Raw genomic sequence first — 18,022 nt, 5'->3', positions numbered from 1 at the left:
ATCCTTTCGGGATAAGAGGCCCGTTGGAGGCGGGATGTAACTAATGAAGCTGCTGCTTCATCTCTGAGAGCCATTTTTTACATCTTGCGTTTTCGCTTCATCATATTTACACGATCATTCATTTATAGGAAAGCCATAAGCTGTGGACACACCAGTTCCCTATTAAAATTTTGTTCATTTGGAAAAGAAACTGTGGACGCCGCGCGTGCTGCTTCAGTATTACAGCCTATCGCCGGGGACGGCGATCTATGTGCTCCTTTGCACGGGTGTCTTTAAAAATAGCGGCTCTCGGGGCCAAGACGAGGATTGAGCACCATTGAACTTCATTACAGCCGGTCCCCAAAGACACACATCTATTCAAACAAAAGCTGTAGTTATTCTGCAGTGACACCTATTGGTGTGGGAAGAGTTTTCTTATCGTGGACTTCCTTTCCAATTAAAGCCCGCATGCTTTATCAGCGAGCCTATTTGCCAAGAGAAGTTATGGCTGGTTGAATTTAGATTTGTATTGATTAAGATAAACTTCCAATGTGCGTAGTAATGTATTTAAATAAGGTCTTTGATATAATTACATGTCCTTGCATATAATTCTGTGCAATAGCTTATAAAGTTAAGAGGAATTCCTGAGGCTGTGCAAAAAAAAAAAAAAAGAAAGAAATAGATTTTTAATTTCCAAGTGGGGAGGGGCGGTTTAGCGAAATTACCCTGTCTTATTTAGGGTTATTCTTGCTGCAAGTGACTGGGGGAAAAAAAGAAAATGACAACGTTAGAATAATTTGAACAGGACAGGTGTGTGTTTTTGTTTGGTTTGGTGTTCAAGGCTTCTGAGGCATTCCGAGCAGGCTTCTGAGGCCGTTGGTAGAGCCAGAGGGCCAGCTCCCTCTGTCTTGTGTCCCACCATGCGTTGGCCCCTGGCCCCAGCATGGCTGCAGAGGCTACAGCTCGCACTTGTGCATCTTCAGCAGGAAGGAAAAGACAGAAGGACAAAAGGGGCCAAGGGCAGCCCTCTCAGGGAAGATTCCTCGGAGCTGCCGCATGACCCCCCGGCGGTCATCCCGCCGGCCAGCACTTGCCTGTATGGCCGCACTTAGCTGGGGATGCGGAGGGACAAAGTGGAGGAAGCTCTGGGCAATGCCATGTTTATCATGGTCCCGTGCCCAGCCCAGCATCAGGAGCTCTGTTACTGCGGAGAGAGGGAGTATGGTGGACGGGGACAGGTACTAGTCTCTGCCATGTGCCCTGTATTTGGAGACCAGCCTCACGTTGATCCCTTCTGTCTCCTGCCCACTAGTTGCCCAGAAGATCGTGGCCACGAGGAAGAAGCAGCAGCTGTCCATAGGGCCCTGCAAGTCGCTGCCCAACTCCCCCAGCCACTCGTCCGTCTGTTCCGCACAGGTGTCTGCCGTGCACATAAGCCAGGTACGTGGGGCGGCAAGGCACATCAGAACCGGGGAGCGTGCCGGTCCCAAGGGTGCTCGAAGCCGCTTCTGAGGTGGATCTTTTTTTTTTTCCCTTTTCAACTTTATAAATAACAGCATGTTCATAATTGACTTCACATTTCCTTGAGAAACTGCTGTGGCCAAGTGGATTTTATGGGAATCATTTTTCAGCATTTCCGTCTTCATGCTGCCTGTGTTATGAGGCATGCTGGCTTGGGCAGAGACTCGAGGTGTGCACTGCTGCCTTTGCTGGTGATTGCAATTACCCTGCGTCCGCCCTGGTTCTGGTCTGCTCATGGGTTGAACGGTTGTGAGCAGCTAATCCCCCTATATGCTTAAATTTGGTAGCAGTCTCAATTATAATTACCACCTCCCTTAGTTTACATTTTTCCAGAGTAACATTCTGGCAAATTATTTACTTGGAAGCAAACAGAATAATTGTCACTTTGAAGAACCAAACCCAGAGCCTGCCAGGAAACCATTGACTTGGGTTTTGCCTGTGCTGTTTTCAATTAGCGTTTCTTGGGTAGGCTAATGTTATATTGGACCTTTTTTATTTTATTTTTTTTTAAGATTTTATTTATTCACTCATGGGAGATACAGAGAGAGAGAGAGAGAGAGAGAGAGAGAGGTAGAGATGTATGCAGAGGGAGAAGCAGGCTCCATGCAGGGAGCCCGATGCAGGACTCGATCCCGGATCTCCAGGGTCACACCCTGAGCTGAAGGCGGCGCTAAACCGCTGAGCCACCGGGGCTGCCCAATATTGGACTTTTTCAAAGGCGAGAGGGTTTGGTAGGGTTGCTTTTGTTTTCCTCGGGGGAGTCCATAGTGATTGCTTTTACAGTGTGGGAGCCTATGAAGGTAGAGTCAAGGATGTGGATGTTTCCACTGGAGGAGTCTTTCATGTTCTGGGAATCTTTAAATGTCTCCCAAAGTTTTCAGGTTTTCAGAGCGTGCGTTGGGTTCTATTGAGCTAATCAGGGCTCCTTCCGCATCTGATCTAGAGCCATGAAGGAGCCGTAGAGCTCATTTAGTTCAGCCAACCCCTTCATCTTTCAGAGGAAACTGAACAGAATGACAGTTTAACTCCCGCCAATTACTAAATCGAATGACAGAGACCTCTTTTCCTCAAGTGACTTTTCTTAGAAAAAACAACTAAACGAGATGATTGGTATCTTCTAGAATGAGTCCAGTGTTTCAACTAGCCAAGGCAGAGAGACTATCCGACCTGTCATGCGGCACCTCTTCAGTGTGACTTGCTGACTTGTCCCTGATGACCCCTCAAAGGTGGTGACATTAGGTTCCTGGAGTGCATTGTTAATAAAACCTTGGTTTTTCATTGTTCCAGACCAGTAATGGAGGCGGGAGCTTAAGCGACTATTCCTCCTCCGTCCCGTCGACGCCAAGCACCAGCCAGAAGGAACTGCGAATCGACGTCCCCCCCACTGCCAACACGCCCACACCTGTCCGGAAGCAGTCCAAGCGCCGCTCCAACCTTTTCACCGTGAGTGTCTTCCCTGGGAAGAAATTGAAGTGATTTCAGAAAACCTCAATCACAATCCATCTATTAGTTGCCAGATGGTTTAGTGTTATTTTCAAACCCAGACTAAATTAACGAGCGTAGCACTGATTTCTGTGGAAGTCTAACAGAGTTACGAGAAGCAAAGGTTTGGGTACTGAGTAAAGTGTGAATTTCTCAGGGCACAGGGAGTTCAGGTACGTGTGTGCAGATAAGAGTGAAGGGTTGTACGAAGGTATTTATTATCTCGTGACAGTCCTGGTCTTTAGCAAGCGACTTGTCACTCTGGGTACAAGATGACAAAACTGTGCCAGAATTCCCAGCGTGTGCCTCTAACCCTCCCTGTGGGATGCATCAGCCCCTTCGATGCCCAGATCCCCCTCTTCTCAGGCTGGGGCACCTGAGGATTTACCCTGGGTGTGGGGGTGAGGGGCAGTGGCTTCGGCGCCAGGAGCCTTCAGTATTTTTTAGAGGCTCTTCGACCTGAGACTCTCCACTTGGACTTTTCTTCAGAGCCATTTGTAGAGCATTTTAAACCTGTAGATCAGCCTTCTGGGCTTAGGTTTATGAACTCAGAATCTGTACGTGGACCCCAGGCGTGTGCAGTTTTTAAAAGCTCCCTGGGCGATTGGGATGCAGAGAACCCCTGCACTAGCAAGGAGACAAACGTACTCCAACCGCATCCCTGCCCTCACACCCAGCAGACATCGCCAGTCAGTCATAGGCGGCTCTGAGGCTGAGCCCAGAGCAGCAGGCAAGACTGCTGGCATGTGACTGGAATCGTTTGACCTCAGAAAACGTTTTCCCTCCTGGGACCAGGCCTGTGCATTAGAAGTATATGCTTTTAAACCAGTGCTTTTGCTCCCTGGGGACATCTGGCAGTTTCTGGAGAACGTTTGAGTTGTCACAACTGGGAGCCAGCCCCGTCATGGGTAACAGCTGGGGTTGCCCCTAAATATCCCCCCAGCCCAGGTCAGTGATACAGCAAGGAGTCGCCGGCCCCTCATGTCCATCGTACCCTGTTTGAAACCATTGGACTTCTTTTGGTTGGTGTCTGCTGACTTGGAGCAGATAAGTCAGGATTTCCCATCCTGAACTGAGGGGGGGCTCTGCAGGGGTGGCTGGGAGCCCCAGCTGACCTGCTGCCTCACTCAGAGAGGGTGTTCCTGTTGCTGTACGTGGCTGCCAAGCCAGGAGACCCCCACGCCTTTCCCACCATGTTCGAGGCAGTTGTCCCGTCGGAGAGTCCTAATTGCCAGGATCTGCCACTGACCGGCCCTCTCCTTTGCTGAGTGCCCTCTGCCACGTGGGTTCTGGCAGATGCTGCTGCTGGGGACGCAGAGCTGGGGGGTGCAGAGTGAGGACCAGACATACCAGACCCAGACCGCAGCATTCTCTGTGAGTGGTGCTTCTGGAAGATTCCCCCATGGGGGTGAAGGGTCTCTGTGGCCTGGATTTCCATTCTGCATCATCACCGTTGTGGCTGTGAAGGGGATCTCTGACAGCGCTGAGCAAAAGCAGTTGTAGGACCGTGTGACTGACTGGGAGGAGGGTGTTCAGCTTGAACACAGGTGGATGCGTGATTGGGTCATGAACTCATACGTGACCTAAGAGGCTTTGTGAAATTATTCACACGCCAAGAGTAACGGCAATTCCCAGCTCGCCCAACACTGGCAGCACTGGTCTGCATCCAGGCCAGGGCCTTTCAGCTGGGGGGGTGTCACCCGCAGGACAGGCTCTGTGCTCACTCGTCACTCGTGGACCTGGGCAGCCAGTTCCCGAAGGTGCAGAGAGGGTTGGTGGTGAGCAGAATGCCCGAATACCAGGGAGGAGTGACGGCTTCAAACATGGACCAGGGAGGCTTCTTCATCTGTGCCACACCTGTAGGGCCTGGTGGGAAGAAAGAACAGCTTCCGGGGGCCGCATGTACTGGTCATCGGCTTTGGTTTCTATTCTCAGGATAGAGGTGAGAAGCCAGGAAGTATCTTTAAAAATAGGGCTGTTTATAAAGAGAGCTGCACACATCCCCATTCTCACCCTTTAAAGGGTGGCTCTGGAGTTGGAATGTGCCGGAAAATATTATCCCAGACTCTGTCCATTGGTAACTGTAACCACCCAGGTCACTTACAAAGGAGAAAACTCTAAGGCAGGAAGAATCAAAAATAATGTTAACTCCGTTAATAAATACTTCCTTTCCCTCTGCTGTCTGCGGAGAAGGAGGAGGAGCAAGAGGAGAACAGAGGAGTGAGGGATAAGCGGCGCCCTTCCTGCTAATTGGGGGCGTGCACGAGTGCGAGTGAGTGTACCCTTGTGCGGGCATCCGAGAAGAGGCCAGGACCCCCAACCATCCAGGCTGGGCGGGGCAGGTGCTGGAGCCAAGAGAAACTCATCCTTACAGTTACTGAAAAATCCCCATTAGTTATGTCTTAATTAACGTGTCTAATAATGCAGAAGCCGGCCTGTGGACCTGTGCATTATCCCCGCTTACTCTCTTTCTCTGTAAATGTTGGAAAACAGTTTGAGAGTAAACCATTTTAGAAATTGAGTCCAGCTGTGCAGCTGTTCTTAACGGGAACAGAAATCTGGAGTTATGAAAGAAGCAAACACTACAGTGTGTTTGCGTCATGGTGTTTAAGGAGAAAGGGTAAAATCCTGGGTAGGACCCAAATGTGGGTCATTATTGGGTTTGACGTTGAACAAAACGGTGGTGGGGTGGTGATGTTGATGGTGATGCGTGGGTATTTTTAAGCTAAAGATCTTAGAAATATGAACTCCACTAGATGTCAGTGTCATCCAAGGAATGAGAAGAGGCAAATTAATTTTGAAATTGTAGCAATTAAGAAACTAAATTCTCATTATTACCAGTTTGCCCCTGTTCTTAAATATGTAAAATTCATAGACTCTTCATCCCTGGCAATTGTTGGTAATTATTGGCTTAAATTGGGGAAATGTGTATTTATTTAAAAGTGTCTAGGAGGAGGACAGATGTGCCATATGCTGAACAATCCTAGTGAGTAAAAATCCATGCAAGCTGGGACCGTAACACCCAGACGAAGGGGCACTGTCCACCTTATTTATTAGACCGTCATGAAGAGGCCAGAGTTAATTAAGTAGTACACACATCATTTTTCAAATACTGAGCTTATAAATTTTGTAAAGTAGGCCTGTAATGTACCACTCTGGGCTCATGCTTCCCGGTCCCAGATGTTTATTTACGTATATACACATTTTTAGACAAAAGTCAGAGTGTACTCATCACAAATTAGAATAAACTTAACTTTGCTTCTGTAGTAGCAAATTTTATTTGCAGTAGGAATTAGTCAAAAACTACATTATAATCTTATTTTGCTGATTTCTTTGAAAGAAATCATTGTCTTGAGAAAAATATTAAAAGGCTATGCCCATTCAATTTTTGGTTTTACAATATAGGTTCTTAGGCTAGTTAATTTACTGTAGTTGTCCAAATGTACATGTGATTAAAATTTATTTTTTAATTTTTATTAGGTTTATAGCAATTTTAATTTTTTCAGAAAATATTTTCATACATAGGAATAAAAAAAAAAAAAACCACATGTACATACTGACCTTGGAGCTCATCAAACACTTGCATTTTGCTGTGGCCGCTGCTGCTACTTTAAGAAATAACACCTCTCTGTAAAAGTCAAGCCCTCTAGGTGTGCCTCCTGAATACAGTGCCCCCCCCCCACCTGAGGATCAGCATTACCTTGAATTTGGTGTTTATCATCCTCATCCACATCTTAAGCTTAACTGTAGTACGTGTCTGTAACCGGGCACTGCCTTACTCTGCCTTTTGTCAGACTTTAAAATAACTGTCACTTCCGTGATCCCTTTAAAAGCTCCCCCTGGCTGCCCGCCGATACCATGAAATGGAGCCGGGCATACCCAGGAGCCTCACTGTGCAGACTCCTAGGAGCTCACCGGGAAAACGAGGCAGCAGGGTTAGGGTGTGAGCAGCACCGTGTGAGCAGTGCCTGTGGCGGAGGAGGTCACGGGTCCGGTCACAGGGTGTCCTAGTCAGAGGCTAGTTGTAGGTCAGAGGGGGAAAAGCAGGCTTCTGCTTGGTGGCGAGGGCTCCTGGGTAGGCCTGGCTCCTGTCCCCGTGGGCAGGTGGTTGATGGGGTGTCCCTCCGTGGCTTCTTGCATCACGTGGGGAGGGTAAACATTTGTGCAGAGGAGCAGGTGATAACGAGACTGTCTTTAACCTCTCTTTCTTCTGTATTCGGTGTTGGTGAGGCTCGGGGTCCCTCCCCGGGCTCGCTGCTGACCCCTGTGCTGAGCGTGGTCAGCTCCTGTTAGCTTCCAGTTGCGCGCGTCTGGCTGGTCCCCTGGCACTGTCACTCATGACACGCGCTGCTTTGTACCAGAGGGTGTCACGGAGCGGTGTCAGCACGAGCGGGAGGACGTGCCATGGGCCATGTGGTCCCCAAGCTGGTGGAAGACTCGGGCGGTCGTCCTGCAGATTCATGCGTCCGGGGGTGGTTGGGTGTCTGTTTGGGTGGCGGGTGCGACAGGCCCTCCTGACCAGCAGCTCAGCCTGGCTCCTGCCCTGAAGCATCCGCACCCTGAGCCTCCCCCGCCAGAGCCCCAGGCTCATCGGGGGATTTCTCTCTGCCATTTTGGGGTGACGTCTCCCTAACTTTCAGGGCTGTTCACGTCAGAGTGTGTGATCAGACACTGAGTTGGGTTCTCCGGCGTCCTGCGTCCCGGGAATCGGGGAGCCCTGCTCGGACAGCAGACGGACTCGTGGGGGCAGACGTGCTGCCTGGAGGAAGATGCTAATTCCTTTATGTTTGTTTTGTTAATTGTTCTGGTTAACACAGAATAATGAAGGTGCATTTTCAAGTTTGGAGATTTGGAATTCATCAAATTCCAAGAATCTCATTAATGAGCCCTGTGGATTAAAAATACATATATATTTTATATTATCACTGGGAGCTTCGAATCTTATTTTACAGATAAAAAGCTCAAGTTCCAACTTGCCTGTGCATTACAATGTGGCGAAAGGAGGATTGAGGGCTGTTTCGTAGCTCTAACCGAACATTATTAATTAAAGAATTAATTAAAGAGAAAAGTGAGCCCTACCCTGTAGCTAAAATCCATGACAAGGAATTGGTATCTCCCGTTTCCTCTTAGCCCAAACGGACAGACTCAGTCTTACATTTTTCTGCAACTTCCTGCTTGTTGCTTTTTCTTCTCCTGTTGCCTCATTCCAGGCATCTGCCATCCTTCAGGAAAAAAGTGCACAGTGCGTGGCACATAGTAGGTGTTCAGTAAATGTCGGCTCTTTTCCTCCTCAAAGCGGCCTGTCTCCTAATGAGCACACGTGCTCTTTGAAGTGCCACATCTGAGTTTATATCGTGGGACTTCTCTCTCGCACACCCCAGGACACTGCCCCCTTTTAATATTTAAAAAAAAAAAAATCTGCCACTCTGTCTCACACCCCTTTGAAACTGGATTTCATTAGCTCTTCACTGCAGCACCGGACACCACGAAGTCTGTTCATTTCATATATCATCTCAGATTTGAAAAGCACATGAAAATATTTCTCCATTTTCAATATTGCGTGAGTAATGTTCCCATTGAAAAGTAATGGAGTGAAGTTGTCACTTGTCAGCACAGTTATTAAGGAGGACGAGTTTCAGATCTTTCTCTCATAATAAAATAAATCTGTCAGAAAATCATTGTGCTCACACTTTCTCATGCCATCCGGAGCTGAGACCGAGCCGGGGTGCTCCTCCTTCCGCTTCCCGGCGTGGCCGTGCGCTGGACCCGCTCCCGGGCGGTCCACACGGCGTCCGAGGCCGTCCTGCGCGCTGGGCAGACGAAGCTTCTCCTCCTACCCCGAGTTTCGTTGAAAAAGAGATTTTCAACTTTTTTTTCCCTTTGTTCTTTTCTGTGGCATGGTATGCTAGTTTGACTCGGAATGTGCTGCTTTTTAACCACCCAGAAGCAATTAAAAAAAATAAAAAACCAAAACCGTTAACGGCACCTTGATACGAATGAAGGGTACGCTGTTAAATTGTTCAGCTCCGCCGTTAATAGAATTTAAAAATCCTTCAGACGTTAAGCCAGCATATGCACTTCTGTGATAGGTTTCCCCTACAAGCCGCAAGGAGGCCTCTTCTCCTCGGCTGGGTTAACGGCAGCCTGAGACTCTGCTTTCCTGTTGGGCGTTACTTTCCTATACGGTCCATTGGTTCCTAGTGATTGAATTTTGAGCTCTTTAAAAAAGAATTAAAAGATAATTTTGTGGAGGAAAAGTAGGGGAAAAAGTTTAGAAAATTCTCCGTAAAACGATGGGCCGGTGGAAACCAAGTACCTAATAGCTTGCTCCTCGGGTGCGCCCGGGCACCTGCCCACCTCGCCCGTGGCCTCTCCATACGGATTCGCAGAAGCTGTCCGGGGAAGGGCAGGCCTGCAGATCCGCGAGCCGCAGCCCTTACCCAAATGCTAACTTTATTTTTGCTTTGCAGTCTCGGAAAGGAAGTGACCCAGACAAAGAGAAGAAAGGCCTGGAAAGCCGAGCGGACAGCATCGGGAGCGGTCGAGCCATCCCAATTAAACAGGTACGCTGCTTCCCCCTTTTCTCCCCTTCCTGGAGCTGGAGACACACCTCGGTCTCTCCTTGCTATGATGCTGGCTCGCGCGCCAAGGTTTGTTTGATGTGTTCTGTTGATGAATGTAGAAGTCACTCACTTGACATCAATTAGAAGAGGTTCCTGTGTGTATTAAAATAGGATCATTAGAATAAGAAGAGGGAAAAATGTGACAACAGATCTAATGAAGTGCAGTCTGCCCGCTGCATATGGAGTGTGTTTCGAGGCTGAGCTGGCTTCAAAGGCTGCCTTTGTAGCTCGGCTTTGATTGGGCCGCTGGCCGCCAGTCGACAGGGGTAAATCAGATCGCCGTACAAGAGCCCCTTGTGATCACAGGAATAGCCCGATGTGGCCCTAATTTGCTCTCGCAGACGGACATCTGAACACTGTTTCAGGCTGGTTTGTAACAACGAGGCAATTAGTTGTGATAATCATAGCCGGTGTGTCAGCTGCGCGCTCTTGTTTGTAATTTGCTAATGAAGGAATTGTAACTTTGATTAGGTTCAGTTTCATTTAGACCTTATTATATAAAGGAACATTTACAGCTGTAATGTGGGGCCTTAATTAAACTTCCTCATTACACAACAGGACTTGAATTCAAGCATTTGTTTTGGCCTATGTTGCTAGCCTGGAATAGGTTTTCATTAGCCCAGAAACCGGGTACCAAATTACTTTATGTCTCAAGTAAAATGGGAAACCACGTGATGTATTTTGCTATTATAGTTCCAAGGAAAATAAAAATAAAGACTTCGACCCAGCACTGTGGCTCTTGGAAATAGCATCTTTTACTTTGTGAAAGAAGTCCAATTGATTTAGAGTGCATTCTGCTCGAGAGGAAAAAAAAAAAATCTGTGGGCAGGATAATAGCTCTGCTTCTTGAGAACACGGCTGTGACCAATTTGTCCCTCTGGGTGATTGCTCTTTGCCAGCTTCCACTGCGGGCACCTAGACGGTTTTCCATGAACTCGGGTTGGCACTGGCCGCCCTTACAAAGGGCTGGAGTCTGTGCACAAATATAACTTCGGCCGTCTGAAACCAGCAGGAATGCAGTGTTAGCCAGGGGCCCGGCGGTTTCAGCCAGGACGTGTGGGAACAGGTTGGAGAGGGCCATGGCGTCTTGGATGAGTCCGGAGCAGGGACTCCAGAAACGTTCGGATCCCAGGCCACAGATGTGTGGACTAGCTCAGGGCACCGTCGGGAGAAATCCTCATCCCTCCTCTTTGCTGGTGGGTGACATCTTCCCTCTAAAGTGGTTTTGTTACTGTCCAAGTCCATGCACGTAGTTACTTATTATTTTCTTTGTCTGTCTTTATTTATACACCAAACCATCCACCGAAGGTGATTTTAATGGGTGGTTTTTCTGTAGATGCTGTTTCGACTGGAATTATGAAAATCATTTGACTCCTTTTCTCTCATTTAAAACACTGGTCCGGGGACATTTCCTTTTGGGAATATTAAAACTTAATTCTAGACTGTCCTTAATTCAAGCTTATTGTCAGTTGGGGGAGGGGGGTTGCTGCCCTCCACCCGGGCTGGGCAGGCCCCTGGTGTAATTGGAACCTTCACTCAATTTGTACCCTGCTCATCTGCAGAGGGGGCCCGCTTTGCAGGCTAGGTTTTCAATATGTGTGCCGATTGGAGTTGACCATCAAGCGTAAAATGAGTATTATCCAGTCTTTGGAAGCCTTTCAATTGTGAATGTTCAAAATAATCTCGTCGAAATCTAAATTATGGTCTGATTTCTCGATGAATCGTGGTAGAGGAGCAAACATGGCTCCTTGTCCCTCGAAGCTCCTTGTCCCCCACGGGCAGCCACGGGCAGACTCCTTCCCAGAAGTGCACACCTGTCGGATCAGAGTCCCCCCCGTGGCAGGACCATCTAGGCCTCGGACTCCTCATCTGCGAAATGGGCCCTGCGTGATCATCAGAGCCCCTTGAAATGCTGGGATGTGAAGATGCCAGAGAGAATTTTTTTAAATTCCAGCAAAACTGGATTTCCCAATTAGTCATGCTCAGGGCACACCTTTGTCGGAGCCTTTCTGTGGGTTGCAGGGATTGATGTGGGCTTTTACAGATGGTCGTACAGATTTATCTCGCACGCCCGCTTGTGCCGTGTTTATAAGGGATCCGAGATCATTAGAGACAGTCTGAGTTCCTAACCTTCCCCGCGTGGTGACTCCAGGCAGCAGAGACGAGGAGCAGGGCCGCAGAGGAAGGAACCCATGGCTGGCACGTCCTCGATGCTCGCTGCTGTTGAGGAAACATGTTTTCATATAGCGTCCCCTTGAACCCTCCACACCGCCACAGGTAAGGTGGCAGTTTTATCCTTGCTTTGCATGAAACCCAGGCAAGGTGAGTAGTCCAGACCAGCCCGTTTAGGAAGCGATGGAGCCAGGATCCGGACCTCAGCCCCCTGCCCCAGCGCCTGCACTCTCTCCGTGGCCTGTTGGGGAGAAGCCTTCAGAAAGCTTAGAAGGCAAGTTACATGTTGCAAATTAAACACGTGGGCCCTGACCTCAGACGAGTACCCTCTGCCTGTGTAGAAGAAACTGCCACGACGGCCAGCCACAGCACGTTTCTCTGGGGACCACGCAGCCGCCCTCCTGTGCCCCAGCATGGGAGGGCTCGCTTCGGCCCGCAGTGGTTTCCCTTGCCACGCGCCCTTCTGCCCGGCACGGAGCCCCAGCTCTTCACACACAGGCTCTTCCACGTTCAAGGCTTGCTCTGCGCCTGGGAGCCCCATGCCCCGGCTCATGGGTGCGTTGCCCGGTGGCAGAGAAAGCGTCCTGGAACCCCTGCGACCTTCCTGGGTGCTGGGTTTTGGACCAGCCAGTGTTTTTGATCATTGCAGACTCTTCCCTCCTCTTCCTCACAGGAATCTCGTAGCAGCTGATTTAGGACACAGGCCCGGCGGTCTTCAACATGCTCCACGGCCAGACTCGTGTTTGTACAGATTGCGTTCTGGTGGATCATCTTAACCATGTTTTGCTCACGTTTTACAGCTGCTTCATTTTGAGAGCAGAGTTCTCTTCCGCCAGTGTGGGAACCAGCTTGATCACGATAGGCAAGGATTTCATCTCTTCCCTTTCTCCCCAGTTAAAAATCCCTCATCAAGAATATCATGGATTTTCTGCAAAACCACTTCATTTTTTTTTTTTTTTTTGAGGACCGGAGCCCACCTCTCCTTTTTTTGTCCTTTCAGGGCCTTCGAGGAGAACTGGTTCAGAGAATTCTATTTTTTCTTTTCTTTCTTTTTTTTTTTTTCTTTTACTAATAAGATAAGGTCTGTTCGAATAAAAATTAAAAAGCAAAGCAAGGGAAAAAAAAAAAAAAAGCCAGAGGCCCGGCTCAGCGGCGAGTGGGCTTGTCACGTATTAATTTTTCATTGCTGTGGAGAGTTGTACATACATAATCACTTGATTGCAGTGGGAGTTAGGGAGCTCCTATGGTGTCATTTGCATAAATCTTGTTAAGTCAATGGCAGTTAATGAAGTACAAATGAGCCCGGAGAAGGTGACATGCAAATCGTGGGTGGCAGATGGGAGGTCTGTTTGGGGGACGGCAGCTGTGTGCTCTCCTTTCTTTCTTTCCCTTTGGCATTTTTTAATCTCTATATTATGGTACAGATACACAGCCTCAGCCCTGGCCTCTCCCCTTCCCGGCCGCCTCCGCCTCTGCCTCCCGCCGCCGCGCTTGCCCCGCAGACACCGACCCGGTGGCCTCACCTCGCCTCCCGCCTCGTGACCTACGCCAGCGTGTTTCTGAATCTTTAAGATCCCGGTCGGCTGGCCTCCCTCGTCGTGCGCACACAGTTGAAAATCCAGGTTGTCCTCGGCGGGACGGACACGCGAGCATCTCACTGGCGTGTGTCGTCTCTGGCCAGGCTCCAAGGAATGAAGAAGAGTAAAAAAAAAAAACACCATCTTTGCTTCATGTATTGCCTCTGCGTGGGAGGCTGGTCGTCCCCCTTGAGACCAGCCACCAGCATTCGTCCGGCCTTACCCCCCTTCCCACATGTGCCGTGGGCCCGGAGGCGGCGGGTGTCCAGGGATGGTGAGGACGGAAGGTTCTGGAAGTGGACGGCGCCCCCGCGAGTCGGGCTGCGGCAGGGACCCCTTGCCTTCACGGCGGCCCCTCGGGCCTGTGGCGGTCATCAGTGGGGGCCCTCGCCTGCCCGTTTGTGTACGAAAGCTCCAGGTGCCAGCAGGCCTCACCGTGAACTTTTAGAGAGATTTATGGGCAAAACACGGCATCTGCTTCCTGCTTCCTGAAGGCTTTTTTTTTTTTTGATCTGTTTCATCAACTGGGTGGTATTTTGAGAGAAACTAGCTCCGTGGATGTTGACGAGAGGCAGGTAGAGAGGCGTGTGTGGGCCACCTGTGCATGGTGGCCGCTGCGGTGGCCACTCAGGAGTCACTGGGCCATTGGTTCTCGTGCGCGCATCTGGCTGAGCACTTTCTGTTCCACGGGCTTGCGAGGTTACCGCCGAGGCCGAGGTCTGCACATGTAGGCTGGGATGGTTGTCCCCACGGATACACCAGGGCCGTGACGTGCCCTCAGAACACCTGTCTCTAAGCCTTAATTTTGACCTCGAACCTGGATGTCACGGTCCCCTCTGGAGGGGACAGTCAGGGAGAGCAGATACTTCCCAACAGCCACCTGAAGCCACCAGAAAACCCTTCCCAAGCCCTCAGCCGAAGGGCCGACCCACGTGGAACTTTCCGGTAGCACTCCACCGTCAGGCCCAGGAACTGTTTGAAGTGGTGCGTGGTTTTGATTCTCAGCTGAGTAGAAAGAAGCAATTGTCGATTAAGTGAAAGACACCCCTGGAGTTAATCCCCTCGGCCAGCCTACCGTAGGCCCTGACCCGTGCTCTCTGGTACCTGGGATCAGCCTGGGGTGGGGGTGGATGGTGTGGCCCCAGCGGAACAAAAACTACCTCATGACGCTAACTTTAGCATCTCCAAGTTTGACTCCGGTCACGGTTGGTCAGCTTCCAGCCAGTGCTTTTGCGGAGGAAACAAAATTGAAATCCGGTCTGCGATTTTGGGGGGGGATTTGGAAGAGAGAGAGGAGCACTGTGTTCTTCTTCCAGGAGCACAGCCCCACACCGCCCCCCCGGCAGCATCTGCGAGGTGTCAGCCCCATGGCTCATGTCTGTCAGGCCTGACCACAGAGGAGCCAAGGTGAGCCAAAGGCGCCCTGAGAATACGCTGTTCACCCATGTGGCAAATCAGCTCTGCCCGGGCATCGGGGGCCCATTTAGTTCCCCAGAAGCAGATAATTTACTGACGTGGACCCCAGTGCCCTGAAAGCTAATTTACCTCACTTGGGTGAACGACTCCCTGAGAGGATTGCATCTGGCCTAGTTCACGACAGACTCAGCCAATTACGATTATTAATTTAATGGGTCAGGTGGGTGCATCACAGGCTTTTAATTTGACTCCTCAAATATCACACTGTCGTTGGAAAAACAATTCAGGGTATCTGGGTGCTTGGGTAGGAATTGACAGTCGTCCGGCTTGGACTGAGTAGGACATACACACCCCCTCCCCCCCACCGTCCCAGGACCCCAACTTTGGCAGCGTAGGTGGACGATGGTACGGTCTAAACAAAGTGCATGAAGAAATGGCATTAACCAAAATACGGAATCTGTCATTTAAATATAAATCTGCGAAGCAATTTAAAATGCTACTTCCCTTGGTGGCGTGGGCTGCAGGAGGGTGATACAAAGCCATGTGCGCTCAGGCGCTTTGTACACTATAAACTGCCATGCAGACATAATGTTCTTTCCAATAAGACTCAATGTGTCCTCTGTGTATCCATAATCCAGGAGCTGGGATAATATCTGACTAAGTGATTCATTTCAGCAAAACATTGTTTATTTTCTTTAAAAGTTCAACAGTGATGGTGAAGCCCAATTCCCCACGAGCTCAGCGACACAAGCTCACTCGAAAATAGAGGAAGATTCCCCAAAGCTAACGCGGGCCTGAAATCAGTTTATTTGTGTCTGGTTGAATCAATAGGGTATTTGTTCCAGGCATTATTTCTTAGCAGACGCAGTCAGCTTGTAGCAGTCGCGTGCTCCCCTGTGTAGACGTGCGCTGGGCACCCCGCCAGCGGTGCAGGGAAACAGGAGACGACGGTGAGCCAGGCTGGGCTCAGACGCATGGTGGAGACCCTACCCCGTGACCACCGGGCCTGGTGGATGAGTGTGGTGATGGAGGTTTGAGGGGGAGGACCCTGGGAGCCTGAGGAGCTGAGGATCGGTGGATTCTATGATGCAGGAAAGGTGTGGGGGTGAGGAGGTTGGGGACAGGAGGAGGCAGTGGGGGTTACGGGTTAGGGTTAGGGTTAGTGTTAGGGTACGGGTTAGGATTAGGGTTACGGTTAGGGTTAGGGTTAGCAGACACAGTCAGCTTGTAGCAGTCACGTGCGCCGCTGTGTAGAGGAGGTTGGGGACAGGAGGAGGCAGTGGGGGACAGAATGAGCAGCCAAGCAGGAAGGAGGGGTGCGAGGAGCCTGAAGGCTGGGGTGCCCCATGATCAAAGGCCCCGGCTGACTTTGGGAGGGGTGTTGGCTTCCCCGTGTCGTCTTGGGGGGGCGTTGGGCTGTGTCTCCACAAAGTGGCAGCAAAGGGGTGTGAGACTTAGGACCATACAGAGCTCAGGGCTCCGGGCCCTGCCAGCCCCGGGGACAGCGCCTGTCGGCAGTGACGCCAAGCACCAGAGCAGCCCTGCCTGTGTAGAGCGACTCGCCACCGTGCTCCCTAATCCGAGGGTTTCCTCCTCCTGCCGCTTTATCCCGTCGGGTGTATGATGACGGGTAGTTCTAACCCATCAGTGTTAGCAGTCGCCAACACTTACTATTTCTGAGCACCGGAGACTGTCTCCTTTCGAGAGATGAAGGAAGTTTCAAGAAAAAGTACCTGCCCAGCGTCACACGGTGTGTCAGGCTGCGGGGGCTGCCGTCCCGAACAAAGTACCGCCGCCCAGGGCCTTCGGCAACGGGTGCCGATTTCTAGGGACTGGAAGCCCAGGGTCGGGGCGCGAGCAGGATCGGTTTCCGGTGAGGACGCCCTGTCTTGCGTGTGGCTGCCTTCCCCCCGTGTCCTCACATGGCCTCTCCTGGTATCTTCCTCCCCTACTGAGGCCACTGGTCACCCTGGAGATGGGCCCCTCCTCAGGACCCCAGTTAGCATCCCTTACCTCTGAGGGCCGTCTCCAAGGACGGTCACACCGGGAGTTAGAGCTCCAGCATCTGGATTTGGGGGGCACAGAATTCAGCCCATAACGTGGGACTAATTAATAGCAGAGCTGGGGCAGGAGCTCAGGGGCGTGTGACCCCAAGGGCCACCTGCAGCCGTCTCCCCTATAATATCCTTCTGCCTCGGGCCTTCCTAATATTTCAAGGTAAGGCCGCCGTGTTCCTGCCCGTACGTTTGAGAATCGGAAGAACCTACCTGTTGCGGCTCCGTGTATGGATAAGAAACGCACAGTGGTCAGAACGTTCTGATTTGAGGGTCTTAGCCCATATCCTCCTGAGTTGCAGTAAAGTGAGAATTTTGAAGTTAAGACTCGGGCAACACATCGTTTCACGAAGCATGTAGCTCCCTCTCTGTGCGGAGCGTTTTGTAACTGTTACGGCAGCGGAGACCCTTCAGATCGGTTTTAAAAAAAAAAGCTGAAATAATCCGTGATTTCAGTGGGTCCTTTCCCACGCAGGGGCGGCTCCTCGGGACCGTGGGCGAATGTCAGGCCTGCAGCTGGGAAAGGCCAGGAAAAGCATGTTTATTCAGCACGTCCCTGCAGTTCTGGGGTTAATCTGACACACGGCTCCTGGCCTTCCAAAAAACCCCCCAAAAATCAATTGTGTCCACAAGTTTAGCTACCCTGTCCCTGTGCTAAAAAGCCACAGCTCTGCGTGTTTTATCCCGGGTAGAAGAGAAGAGGCCCAGAGAACACCTGTCATGACTGAACGGAAGGTGTGGTGGGAGCAGAGATCTCCCCGTGCAGGTGACCAGTGGCAGCTGTAAACCCGTCACCGCCGTCCACGCGTTGCAGATACTGCCTGGAAATAGGTCTTCCGAGGTGTCCGGGAAAATCCTAGATTCCCAGTCTAATTTCATTTCTGCTGCTTTGAGCAGTTCCTGCTGGAGGACTCGGTTTCTCCACACGTGAGAACACAGAGCCACAGAGCGTAGACTAGGACTTCTCCCAAGCTGGCTTTTGTCCTTTGTGAATAGAGAGTTTAGAAAACAAGTGAGCTCCTCTCCTCCCAGCAGGAAGAATCACCCTGACCGTCCGAAGTTCACGTTTGGTATAAAAGCAGCAACAGTGGAATTCTGTGGGGCTTTTGGCTGCTGGACTGGACACTTTTCCAGGGGCCTTACCAGCCAGTGCGTCGGGTTTCCCGGGGTCCGTGGCCCCTGTGTGTGCTCCTGGCCC

At 50.6% G+C, this 18,022-nt stretch overlaps 1 protein-coding gene across 10 annotated transcripts in view; it reads left to right on the top strand.

Annotated features, from left to right (window-relative positions):
- AGAP1 (ArfGAP with GTPase domain, ankyrin repeat and PH domain 1) overlaps positions 1-18,022 on the top strand; it is a 530,214-nt gene that overhangs the window by 253,866 nt on the left and 258,326 nt on the right. For all 10 annotated transcript variants that reach the window (XM_041766497.1, XM_041766496.1, XM_041766499.1 and 7 more), the window contains 3 exons: positions 1,292-1,419; positions 2,788-2,943; positions 9,453-9,545. In XM_041766497.1, the coding sequence (XP_041622431.1) occupies positions 1,292-1,419; positions 2,788-2,943; positions 9,453-9,545 (377 nt within the window). The remainder of the gene's footprint in view (positions 1-1,291; positions 1,420-2,787; positions 2,944-9,452; positions 9,546-18,022) is intronic.

The sequence above is a fragment of the Vulpes lagopus genome, chromosome 8 (assembly GCF_018345385.1).
Source record: "Vulpes lagopus strain Blue_001 chromosome 8, ASM1834538v1, whole genome shotgun sequence".
Classification (NCBI taxonomy): domain Eukaryota; kingdom Metazoa; phylum Chordata; class Mammalia; order Carnivora; family Canidae; genus Vulpes; species Vulpes lagopus.
The sequence above is the reverse complement of the archived record's forward strand: the minus strand, read 5'-3'. Positions and strand labels throughout refer to the sequence as shown.